Source organism: Pinus tabuliformis, chromosome Q (genome assembly GCF_031772625.1).
Source record: "Pinus tabuliformis cultivar Carrire ecotype Pingquan chromosome Q, CPIR1, whole genome shotgun sequence".
NCBI lineage: Eukaryota > Viridiplantae > Streptophyta > Pinopsida > Pinales > Pinaceae > Pinus > Pinus tabuliformis.
Genome location: NC_142296.1, coordinates 446,637,920 through 446,651,089, shown reverse-complemented (window position 1 = coordinate 446,651,089; position 13,170 = coordinate 446,637,920). Strand labels below are relative to the sequence as shown.

Below are 13,170 nucleotides of genomic sequence, written 5' to 3'. Positions count from 1 at the left end.
TTACTAGGAAATGTGACTTTATGGTGGAAAGAGGTAAAAGCGGCTCAAGGTGTGGATGAACAAGGAATTACCTGGGAAAAGTTTCAGTAGTACTTTAAAAATAAGTATTTAACTGAAAGATTTTATGATGATAAAGCTAGAAAGTTTCATGACCTTCAGTTGAGAGAGCTAACAATGGATGAGTATATAGCCAATTTTACCTCTTTTATATATGTTCTTTACATCCATGAGGAAAAAGTGAAGGTACAAAGTTTTATAAGTAGTCTACCCACATTTACAAAGGAGCATTTGGAATTTGATAATCCTAAGATGATGGAAAAAGTCATTGTTGGCTTGAGAGAGTCTGGACCCAGGTTCAAAGTTAGCTACGTTAACCAACAAAACCCTACACTATCGACCCTTTTGGCAACAACCTGAATAGCGCAGGCTACAGTCTTACCCAATGTAGTATTGGGGGATGCTAGAACCAGGTTTCTACATCCAGAGGATTATGTGATGTGTTTCTATTACTTTTAGGGCTTTATTCCAATCTTCATGAACCCTAACCCATAGAACCTGGAAATTAGAGTAAGTAATAGATAATAGATTCAAACAATGCACTGATTGCGCTAAACATTCATAACATCATGTAATTAGACAGATCTACCACTTGCACGCATATATTAAGTACTTTTCATGATAAATGCAGTAAACAAAGCGAACATAAAGTAAATTCAGAAGTAAAGCATAACACAGAGATACAAAAAAATGGTCCAAAACAACCTTTATTATGCTCAGATATTCTATTACATACTCTTCCAATATTGCGCACACAGTCACAAGGGCCCGCTCAACTACGAACTTACCAAGGTCTCCGCGCACTCAGTTACAAGAGCCTTTCTCTTCGCCTAAATATAGAAAACAAAATTCTCTTACTTAGATCAATTACCCATACATAGACTTTTATATCCTTCATGGCTCTCGATGACTCCTTTTAATATCATCTTCTATTACAATCCCAAGGTCTGCGAACCATGGGTGGGTCACAATTCTCTTTTAAATGCAATTATGTAAGCATCTTTGAAGTGAAAAGATCTGGATCAACAATGAAACTAATGGATACTAAAAAATTGCACTAATAATCACACTTTCACTAAAAGACACATTATATCGAGTTGTTCTTAACTAACTCTGAAGTGTCTAAATATCTTAACAACTCCTCAAATGGTGTTGCAAGGTTCTCTTTCAAACAATATGTACACATGTATCACTCATCTTGCTTAGAGATATCAAGTTTCTATCAATTTTTGGAATGTACAAAACCCTTGGGGCTGTTCTAATCCTTCCATCCTTGGGTGGTAACTTTTATACCAATGTGATTATGATTGTCAAACCATCTCATAATAAAAATTCATTCCCAAACTTCTCATATTCACAAAGCCACTCCATATGAATCATATGAAAATAAGCACCCAAGTCGATATGCCAAACATCATGATTTGAATGTGTGCTTAAAGAAGCCAGGTATACATCCCCTCTTTCCTTATGGAGGTATTTGATTCAAGGAACATCATCAGATCCCTTTCCATTATCAACACTTCTAAATCTTCAATAATTTTTATAATTTCCAACTTTACCACCTTTATTTAAGGATTTTGTTGGAGATTTAGACCTACCTCGAAATTTAGATCTCCTTCCCAAGGACTTATTTTTATTTTTATCCTTGGAACAACATCTTACAGGTAAGGTATCCATGTTCTGGCTATTCATAGTTCTCCATTTCATTTTTCTAATAACAAGGATACAACCACATATCAACATTTAAATTTGTTGCATTAGTTCAATAGTTACAACCAGATTATCCCATGAATTTGACAAAAAATATAGTAAACTAAAGAACCTATCTTGATGTGAAATTTTGATATCAACAAACAATTGATTTACCACAATGTTTAAGGCATTTAGATGTTCTATCAACAAGTATCCATCATTCATCCTCAAGAGGTTCAACTTCTTTTGAAGAAAAAGTTTATTTACCAAGGACATAGTCTAATAAACAACCCCTAACTTATCCCATAATGCTTATAACTTCTTGTTAGACATTCAATAACACTAAATGTGAACAACACAATCAAATTATACTTTTCACCTTCCTATCCAAATTCCTCCAATTGTTCATTAGCATACCCATGAGAGCAATACCAAGATCTACATTAACCCACTATTCTTTGTCTACAACTAAGTCCTTCATCTTGAACTTCAATATCTCAAATCTTTTCCCATTAAATTTCTCAATCTCAATTTTAAAACTACCTCTTCGAACACAAAAATCACCGTCAAACAATTACGAGTAAAACTAAGGTTTATCATAGACCCAAGATAAACTTGCTTTATCAAAACAAGTCAACCCCTTTGTCAAAAAGGTGTCCCCATAAAGTCCATAAACAAGTTTGGATGCCAAATGTAAATTTTAAACCTTTTCAGTAAAGCAATGTACATGTATTATTTATACTAGCGTAGATCCATCTTAACTCTAGATTTATAAGCATGGAGAGTCAAATCTCTTGAGGTGTAATCCTCCTTTTTCAGTGCAAAACTTAAGGAAATGTTTGCACCTCGAGAGATTTGATCCCTCTTGGGCTTCATAGATCCAGAGTTCAAATGGATATAGGCTGGTTTAATTATTAATAATTAATAATTATAATTTTTTTGTTTTTATGTAATTTGACCAAGTCAAAATGTTTAGATCACATAACCTAACAAACATTACAATGTCTCTTTCATACTCTCTGCTCAAAAAAGTAACAAAACTAAAAGATATATATATATATATATATATATATATATATATATATATATATGAAATGGTTTTTAGACATCCATGGTATTAGTTCATGGTATTGTAACCAATCATATTTTTGAAATTTAATAATATCCATGTTGAAGTGGGGTTGAATATCCATGGTTAAAAATATTTTGATATTGTAACTAATAAGTTTTTATGTGATGTGCATGTGTGCCTATTAATGAAATTTAAATATAGTTACAAAATCATTATTTTAATTTGTATGGTAAAATGATCTTAATTATAGCTACTATTTATATCTTATATATTTTAATGTGATAAAGAAATTAAATATATCTTAATAGTAATTATAATCTTTTTGTTTTTAGATTCAATTAAAAAATGTTATAAAATTAAATTCCAATAAAATATTTATAAAATATTTTGATTGTGAAATGAGAGATGGTTTTTGGGCATGTGGTATTGATGAGCCATGGTATTGGCTCGTGGTATTGTAACAAATCTTATTTACACAATAATAATATCTTTGGTAAAGTGGGCATAAATATTCATGGTTAAAAATAGTCATATTGTAAGTTTATTATAAGTATTTAGGTTTTTATTTGCTTATTAATTAAATTTAGATATGGTTACAAAATCACCATTTTAATTTATAATGTAAAACAGATCTTATATTATTATTTTTAACTTTTAAATTTTTATGAACACTACAACATCCCCCATATTGGGCTCTATATTCCTTTTAACCTTTTATTATTATTTAATTGAGCTGATATGTAAACGTTTACAAATCCAAACATATTAAAACATGTAAACATGTGTATTTTCTTACATTACACCTACACATCCACCCTATATCGGGTTGTAGACAATAATATCCATACATTGACAATAATATCCATACATTGTATTCACTCGAAAAACCAACAAAATCCAAACATATTAAAACATGTAAACATGTGTATTTTCTTACATTACACCTACACATCTACCCTATATAGGGTTGTAGACAATTATATCCATACATTGTATTCACTCTAAAAACCAACAAATGTTAAAAGCCACCCTAATATGTAAACTCAAATTAGATTACCTAACCAAAATTACATTACAATGAGTTGAAACACCATTGACAAAAAAAATAGGGTTGATTCCTCCATCCCCTAGGTAGAGTATTTTGTTACATTACACCTACACATCTACCCTATATAGGGTTGTAGACAATAATATCCATACATTGTATTCACTCGAAAAACCAACAAATGTTAAAAGCCGCCCTAATATGTAAACTCAAATTAGATTACCTAACCAAAATTACATTACAATGAGTTGAAACACCATTGACAAAAAAATAGGGTTGATTCCTCCATCCCCTAGGTAGAGGGGCCTATCTATGCACACGCAATGTCCCACTTCCCCACCTCCCATGGCATGAATGCAACATGCCACATAGCATATACGGCTAACTATGTAAATAATATATCAAATACCTAATACAAACTAGATTAAGGACCAATTTAGCACCCAACTAAATAATATATCAAATACGTAATACAAACTAGATGAAGAACCAATTTAGTACCCAACCAGTCAATTGGAAGAGTGGTTCAACTTTCAAACTAGATAAGAATCTAGATAAGAATCAATCAATATGATGTATTGATTCAATACCAAACCAATCCAACACAATTGAGTCCATACCTACTCATTCAAGTGGATACAAATTTGTTTCTTATTTTGTGTAAAGTAAATATTGTATTAATGTAACTTAAAAAGTGAATTGTGATTATTTTAGATGAGAAAATGAAAATTATATGATAATGTAGAAAATTGAGTAAATGAAAATTATATGAGCATGTTGAAAAGTGAGACTGATAAGAATGTAAAAAAGATATCACCAATCCAACACAATTGAGTCCATACCTACTCATTCAAGTGGATACATTTTTGTTTCTTATTTTGTGTTAAGTAAATATTGTATTAATGTAATTTAAAAAATGATATTTAGTAAATATTGAAATTATTTTAAATTTCATATTTACTTGGTTAAATGAAAATTATTTTAGAAAAGTGATACCTATAGAAATGAAGGACGTCAGAGAATAATTATACTGCATGAGAAAAACACTTGTAAATATTGTGTACAGTAATATATTATTGTTATTATTAAATTTAAAATATCACACCTTATCTACACATCCTTCAAAGTAATGAACCTTGCAAAATACCAAAATTTGCCAACATTTGGTGCCAATTAAGAATATATATATATATATATATATATATATATATATATATATATATATATATTTTACCACATGGTGAATCGGTAACTGCCTGGCCTAATCTAGAGGAGACCCAGGACAATTAAAAATATATTTAAGAATGCCTTGCAGATAGTGGAATGGTGCTCCATGTTTTAGAAACATCAATAAAGTCAATAAATTGAAGGGTGCACTTCACTTTAAATAATGTATGAGCAGACATGCAGATTTTGTTTCTAATGATTTGAAAACTTTAAAATCTATTTGAAGATGTATTCTTTTCATTCTTATGAACCTTTTTTTTTCAGTCAACTCATCCAAGTCCACGTGGGACATTTGTCCCATTCCAAGTTCTTGCCCGAGTTTTCAAACATTGTTTTGGCAGTTTAATTTTTACATTTTCACTCTACATGGAGAAGACATCCCACCTGCAATGAGATCTGGCTGTGACCAAACTAAACAATTGAAGAAAAGATTCACAGGTGCAAAAGGGCATCCATAGAAAATAAAATAGCGTCCGTAAGTCCTCAGCAAAGGGCACCATTAACAGATATATGTTTCTAATTGGGTTTACCATAATTCATAGAAAGCAAAAATTATAGATGGTTAGACATGCGATGGCTGTTGCTTCTTAGTTTGGTTTCTTTAAAATACAAAGCCACTAGAATGTGAAATTAGTACAGCTCTGTGCAATCTAGTCAGCATGCCTGAACATCTGCTGGAAGTTATACGTTATGCATCCTGAAAAACTTGAAAGGTAGAATAATTTTGACAAACTATCTTTGTTCCATCCTTTTTATTGTCTATCAATGACATTTCCCTGTACAATAATTAGGAATACAATCGCACAAGTAATCTTAAAACTGCATATCAACTGGGCCTCGAATTTTTCTTCAGCCAAGGAGGCTTCCCAGTGGATTTATATTGTCTTTAGTACAATTTAGATGTACAATTGTGCTCATTCGTGATGGCACATGAGAATTAGACCCAGGAAGAAAAAGTATACGAGTCTGGCACGAACAATAACTTCCCCCTGGGAAAAATGGAAGCAAAGAATTGAGTGAGCACAAAATGGTGCGCTCTAGAAGGATGAAATCATACAAGGAAACAAATGCCTATCACGGATTACGCTGATAAAGAAATATGATCCAGCACCAATGCCCAAACTGATAACATCTGCATGTGTTATCTAATCATGTAAGAACCAATAATGTATGGTTCCTTACCAATGCACAAGGGCCCCCAGAAATTTTCAGAAAAATATTTTTTTCTCTATAGAATTCAATCTCTGTTTGACTCAATGAATCAGTTATGATACTGCTGATTTGAGTTCACAAAGTCGCTGAACTAGAGCTCATGCGTCCTTCCTCACATGGACCAACCATTAATCCTAGAACATTATTCTTTGTTTCTGCCAATTGGCAGCACTGTCGTCTTGGTACCTGTAGTAGATACGTCAAAGCAGAATATTTAGCAACAGAAATCAGAGTTCTTGCTTTCTTGAAGGATCATGAATGTTATAAACAATAAGAATAGTAAATATTTTCACACTGACTTCTATGAAAAAGAAGAGTCCTAATTATAAGAGGACATACCGAATGCCAACGCTCATTCATAGGTCTGCTGACAACTTGTATATTCTGCACTTCATATGGAGAGAGAGCCCATGAAAAGCAATAGGACGCTCTTTTCAGATTCTCCCTTTGTATGCCTCGTTTGTAGGTAGTCACGGTCATATTTCCTGCTTTTTGTATGTCTTCCAAAAAGAAAAGCAACGGCTTTTTACAAAATAATCTCTGAGGGGGTCTGGTATCAAAATCAAATTCGACACTAGTATCCAATTTATTCCAAGCTGTAAATGTGCGTTCAGAACGCTCAAGCTCTTGAGGAAGGATTATCTGTGGAAAAACTTGTACAACATAACCATTTGAGATCGAAAAGGTAAGCCATCTCTTATGGTCGTAACATATTGACTGCTGTAAAAAGCCACTAGGATCTGTCCGCATTGCTTTCATGAGATGTTTCAGACCATCCAGTGAATTATGCTGTGGAAATATCGGGTTAATAGCTTCCACATGGTGGAAGGAGACAAAAGGAGTAACTGGATGAGCGGCCAAAAGCCCATGTGCATTGCCACGAATATCCCACTGTCAAACATTTCCAGAAACAAATAAAAATACTATAATGAAACTAAATACTGAAGACATTTCAAATGTTACACCACAGAACTTTTCAATAAATTAACATGGGCAAAAAGTGATCTGAGAAATTTTTCTTATGCAGGGCTAGTTTTAGAGAAAAACAGGAAAGACTTGCAATACCAGACTGCTTCACCTTCCAATCCTAACTTCAAAACATTTTATAAAATATTTTCATTAACGGGATGACTTCCACCCTATTATGCTACATAGCAAACTTTGTCCGTTAAGGAAACCAATTCCAACAAAGGAAGGAGTCCAACAGGAAGTTCTTTCAAATACTTATTTTAGTTAATAAGCACATGAGAAAGGGGCAAGTAGAGAGAAGTAGAAACAAATTAACTCGATAGGAAAATAGACATATCAAAATTATATCTTCACTATGTCTCCAGCTATAGTCCAACTGCTAATGTGCAATAGTTCTCACAGCCTCACCAGTTTGGGCCATAGTCCAACTCTGAAAGTGCAGTTGACTCCTACAGTCTGACCAGATTGGGCTAAGCTATGGGCCAATTGCTTTGAACTTGAAAAGAGGTGACCGTAAAACATTTTTATGGGAATGCAAGCTTGGCAGAAACTTTTGGGATTGGGTTTCTTAAGAGTATAACATAGCAAACTTCGTTATGGAAACCAATTCCAAGAATGGAACGAGTCCAACAGGAAGTTCTTTGAAATACTTATTTTAGTTAATAAGCACATGAGAAACAGCTACATAAGTAAAGAGAAATAGCAGATATTTAAGTCAATAGCAAAATAGACATAATCATAATTATATCTTTAGTATGTCTCCAGCTATAGTGCAACTGCTAAAATGCAATAGTTCTCACAGTTTCACCAGTTTAGGCCACAGTCCAACTCTGAAAGTGCAGTTGCTTCCACAGTCTGACCAGATTGGGCGAAGCTATGGGCTAATTGCTCTGAATTTGAAAAGAGGGAAGAACAAATAATTTGTGGAAATGGAAGTTTGGCTGAAGCTTTTGGGATTGGGTTTCTGCAGAGTATCAAAACCTGGCTGTTGCCCCATTCAATTGGAAAGGGTTCGTTTTCAGAGACAAAAAGAGAATTAAGATTGAGTAGGCGGGTAGAAATATTTGGGATACTATAAGATTGAGTGCATTTCCTTCTGGTGTAAAAGGTGATGTCAAGCCACTTTTAATACAGAATCGACTACGCTCCACATGGGTGAACTCGTAGGATTCAAATTTGATCTAGCAATACAGTGTTCAGCTACCATAGGGCTAGTTAGAATAAAGTAATACTCTCTTAAAATCAGAGTCAAAGCAGATATACAGGCCAGATATACAGGCCCTCCTTGCCTCTGTAGGTAGGGGCAATCAACACGTCATGGCCTGCTGATGTATGAATATATGATGTATTTTTTCATGTACGTTAGCATAATTGCAAAAGTCAGATTTCTTTTAAAGAAAGAGATTGAAAATTACCTGATGGAATCCTGGTTCTCGAGTAAGAGGAACACCTAGCTCAGAAATACAAGCATGGAGCCGGTCGTCACTTCCAAACAATTGCGGATACCGCTCCAAGCATTCATCCTGCATATTAGAAAGTTCCTCTGCCAAAGGATAACTGATAGCAATTCCCCCACCACCATAAGCCATGGAATGGCTAAAATAAGTATTCGCCGAATGACTCTCGGACGCACTCCCAATGTAATACATCTCCGAAGGGTTATATTTACTTAAAACAGCAATCAAATTATCAACATTGAAGACAGTATCATCATCAGCCAACACAAACCACTTGACATCAGGCAACCCAAGCGCAAAGCTCTCCTGAATAATCCTCGCAATCCTGACCCCAGAAGGGTGTCCATCCGGGTTTGTGTATGAAAACCTAGAGGTATCCTCAGAAACCCTAATTGGGGGCAAACTGAGGTCCTCATCGGAAACCATTTCCTCCAGCCAAACATGCCCCCTCATCTCATCTGGCCTCCACCAAAGCTTCACAAACTCTTTCCGCTTTGGCCACAGCTGCACCGATCCTGCTATGCCAAAAACCACCTGGTCTATGCTTAAGGAACCCCGGGACAACCTGGGGTTTAAACGAAGAAAAGCAGTATTGGGTATATCGGTTTCAGATTGGGCGTTTTCGAATGGCTGCCATGGGAATGAAGATATTGGGTTTCCTTGAGAGTTCTCGGTTTTATGAAAGCAGTAACTACCTGGCCAAAATACAATAGAAATCCATGCAGTAACTGCCAGGAGGAGAACAGCGAATATCACAATTGCAGTCCCGCTTCGGCTCTGGCGCCATCTGGGGTTTCTTTGTCTGCCTAGCAGCCGATATTCTTCGTGGTTGAACATCCTGTTCCGCCCAATACGTTACAGAGGATTGATCGAATCCGAACTCATCTTATGTGCTGAAAATTTGGGTGGGTCGAGAATTGTTCAAAGATTCGAGATGTCAATATTCAGTGCCGAGTCAGGCTCCTTGAGAGTAGAAGGGACGGTTAGAAACGACCTGCCCAAGTCCCATATGGCGGAAAACTAGGCGTGAAAATTGATGTAGTGAGGATGGAAACATGGCATGATAGATAATTGGGATTAATTTATACATTGATGGGTTGCAATTATCACGTCTGAATTTTGGAGGGCCATTGAATTGGTCCCAACTCCAATGGTTCTCAGGTCAACCATGGGCAATTGTTGATATATGATTGTCTTATTTGATGCCATCCATTACCATGGAGGTGACAATTCCACACACGTCAAATTATGTCAAATCAATCCAAGGAAATTTCAATACGATACTTCATTCTTCTCTGAATAAAATGATATCCATATCAATTTCAATCGCGTGCTTTATTGTTTTCTCAATAGATTTTGACTCTGAGTTTCATTGGGCAATTGTTTAAGTGTTGAATGAAGCTTTAGGTGAAGATTTTGATTTTGATTTTGACTTTAAATTGCCATATTTGAAGTGTTTTATGCATACGAAGATGAGATTGTGAATCAAAAAAATTAAAAAAAAAAATTTTTATAAAGTTGGAATTAGTTTGTTTATTGAAGAATGGAATGATAATAATGATTTATCTATTGTTAGACGTTATTATTGAGATGAAAGCATGACAAGAATGATCTATGCATCATTGATATGCTGTAGTTTAAAGATTATGCTTTTTCATCGTTAAGGAAATTCTGGGTATATTTTGAAAAAATTTGATAGGGATTTTTGTAAATCTAAGTAAAAGATGTCAAACTTTATAATTTTAGGTGTCTTATAAGTTTTTGATAGTGCTGAATCCATTTCCACCAAAAAAAATATGATTCAAACACTGCTTTTATAAGATTTTTTGAAATTTTTTAATTTCTTGAAAGGTACATTTAAAAAATAGTTGTTATCATATTTTAGTTAATTGATTATAGAAGTATTTGTGCTGTAATTTTTTGAAAGGTATATTTAAAAAATATTTATTATTATTATTTAGTTGAGTAATGGTAGTGTTTTACAAAATTTGAAACATTTTCAAAAATATATGAAAAAATTATTGATGATTTTCAAAAAAAATATGATAATATTATTAATGATGAGGTAAATTATAAAAATCATTATTTTATGTGTATGATTTCGAGAGAAATTAAATTTTATAATAAAAAATAAAATAAAAATTAATGAATTGTTTTTTAAATTGCTATATGAGATCAAAACAATATATTTTCAAAAAAAATTGAAATTTGTAAATTAGTTATTAAGGTAATAAAAAATGTTTATGATAGTTTTTTTTTATAATAATTAATATTACATTTAAATATCTTTAATTGCAATAATGCCAACATCCAATTATTATTGCGCCTGCTGTAGCTCCACTGACAAGCTTGTGAAAATCAAAATGTTGTGATCGAAGTGATTTGAGTTCAAATCCCCTGATTAACCTGTGTTTGTGGAAGTGGCATACGTAGGCATTTAGGGGTTATAGTGGTAGCGGTTGGAATCGATCCCATGTAACACGAGTACGAACCCAGCCCGGTTATCGATTCCCCTAGTCACAATAAATAAATCAAAAATCAAATCCAATTATTCAATCATAATTTGTCTCAAATAGCACTCATGCTTATGCTCTCAATATTGTCTCATTCAACATCTAAATTAGTTTTCATAAAATGCCCAAAATAACATTACACCAAAGATCCAAAATAACACCTTAAAAGACATGCATTATAATGTCTATATCATATAACATTTAGGTTATTGTGCAATAAACTATTCAAATACAAATTCTTTTTTAACCCTTTATTTGAGTTTTTTCTCTTTTTGGTTTATATGTGTGTGCGTGGGTAGGGACAAGTATGGTATATATTTTTCATAATTATGGGGGTAAATAGTTGGAGACCAACATTAATGGAGAGAAGGGCTCATGGGGTATAAAGAGGAATAATTGGTGGACCATATAAATGATCTGGAAGAAGGGAAGGGCACATGAGGTATAAAGAGGAATTGTTGGTGGACAATACAAATTATCTGGAAGAAGGATATATTTGGTTTTGTCTCCATGCAATGTCACATCCCTAACAATAAGTCAAAGGATAACAGTGACAATTGGGCTTTTGATCTAAGAGAAAAAACTTTGGAAACAGGTTGAAAACTGGGTGCTAAGAATGATGTTGATAGTACTAAGATATGCATTGATATAGGGAGTACATGTTTTAGGATCCAACGTTTGGAGCTAGGGAAAGGAGACTTAAGGAAAGAATTATTTGTTATTCATTAATCTCTTTTATTGAAATTCTCAATAGACAAAACTGTTGAGACACCTATTGTTAGGGAGTTGATAGAATTGATACCATAGACAATAAAGTTACATTTAATGGTTTAATCTTGGAGAAAGAGTTTATGGGCTTTGGATTCATAAGTAGTATATCATATTTGAAAGCTTTAAGTGGGTTAGGATAGATCAAAGAACGTAGTGTGGATAAATTCCTAGCAAATGTAGTGAAATGAATAAGAAGTGAGTGAAACAAATGAAGGCCCCAGTTAAAATGGTACTAGGGGAAGGTGCCAATTTGAAACAAATAATGGAGTATCAATGATAATCCCTAATGTGAAGGTTTTATGGAAGGTAGATGGGAAAAAACCCCTAAATTTTGTGTTACAAAAATTATGGCCACTTGTGTTGGGGCATGTACCAAAGTTTCATTTGATGTTGAGGGGATGGATGGTTTCATGCTTAACATTGAGAAATGTGTAGACCTATTTATAAGGAGGGACTTATTTTTTGATTCCTAAGTGATGGAACTAAAGAAATGGATTGTGTGTTTTGACCCTAGGTTTGAAGTGATCATTAAAGAACTCATACAAGAGAAATTACCAAATCTCTCATTGGATTTATGGTCTAATAATATTTTAAAAGATATATGGGATAGTATGAGTGATCCATAAAATAGCCCAGATATTCCACTAGAAAGTTCATCAATTTTTTTATTATATAAAAATATATTGAAATCTATACTGTGAGGGTTAAATTCCTTAGATTCCAAATTTATTAAGTGTTGTTTTCTACTCATGCATGTAATAGATAGAACATGGAAAATAGAGGAAAATAAAATATAATCACACACCAACCACAATGAACACAGTATATGCTTTAGGAAACCCTTAAGGGATAAAACCTCATTGGAAGGTGAGGTTGCTCTTGCTCTCTTTTGTCTGGAATGTAAATAATTCAAGTACAAAGAAGAATGCACTCTCAATGGAGTCCCTTGAGACCTGTGGCCTGATAGGATCCTACAAACACTAAACCCCCCTGGTTATTCTCTCTCACTCCCACTCCCTATTGCACTTCTCTACCATGGAACAATATACAATAAAAATTGAATGGAACCCATTTTTCTCCTAGTGGCCTAGTTATAACATAACTTGATAGCCAACTGGGGTTAGGTATAAGTCCTTCAACTCTCAAAATAGAGTT

At 33.7% G+C, this 13,170-nt stretch overlaps 1 protein-coding gene across 2 annotated transcripts; it reads right to left on the bottom strand.

The window, feature by feature from the left end:
- Positions 1-5,815: 5,815 nt before the first annotated feature.
- On the bottom strand, positions 5,816-9,847 carry LOC149220123 (beta-1,3-n-acetylglucosaminyltransferase radical fringe protein, putative (DUF604)). Of its 2 annotated transcripts, XR_016249265.1 has the most exons (4): positions 8,690-9,847; positions 6,645-7,196; positions 6,276-6,491; positions 5,816-6,082 (listed from the first exon to the last, which is right to left on the bottom strand). XR_016249265.1 is itself a non-coding variant. In XM_089384671.1 (3 exons), exons 1-3 carry the CDS (start codon positions 9,566-9,568, stop codon positions 6,381-6,383), a joined length of 1,542 nt encoding a protein of 513 aa, XP_089240797.1. In that variant the 5' UTR covers positions 9,569-9,847; the 3' UTR covers positions 5,816-6,380. The 2 variants fall into 2 exon arrangements, 1 of the variants encoding a protein (XP_089240797.1); XM_089384671.1 differs by having other exon boundaries at positions 5,816-6,491.
- Between the last annotated feature and the right edge of the window lie 3,323 nt (positions 9,848-13,170).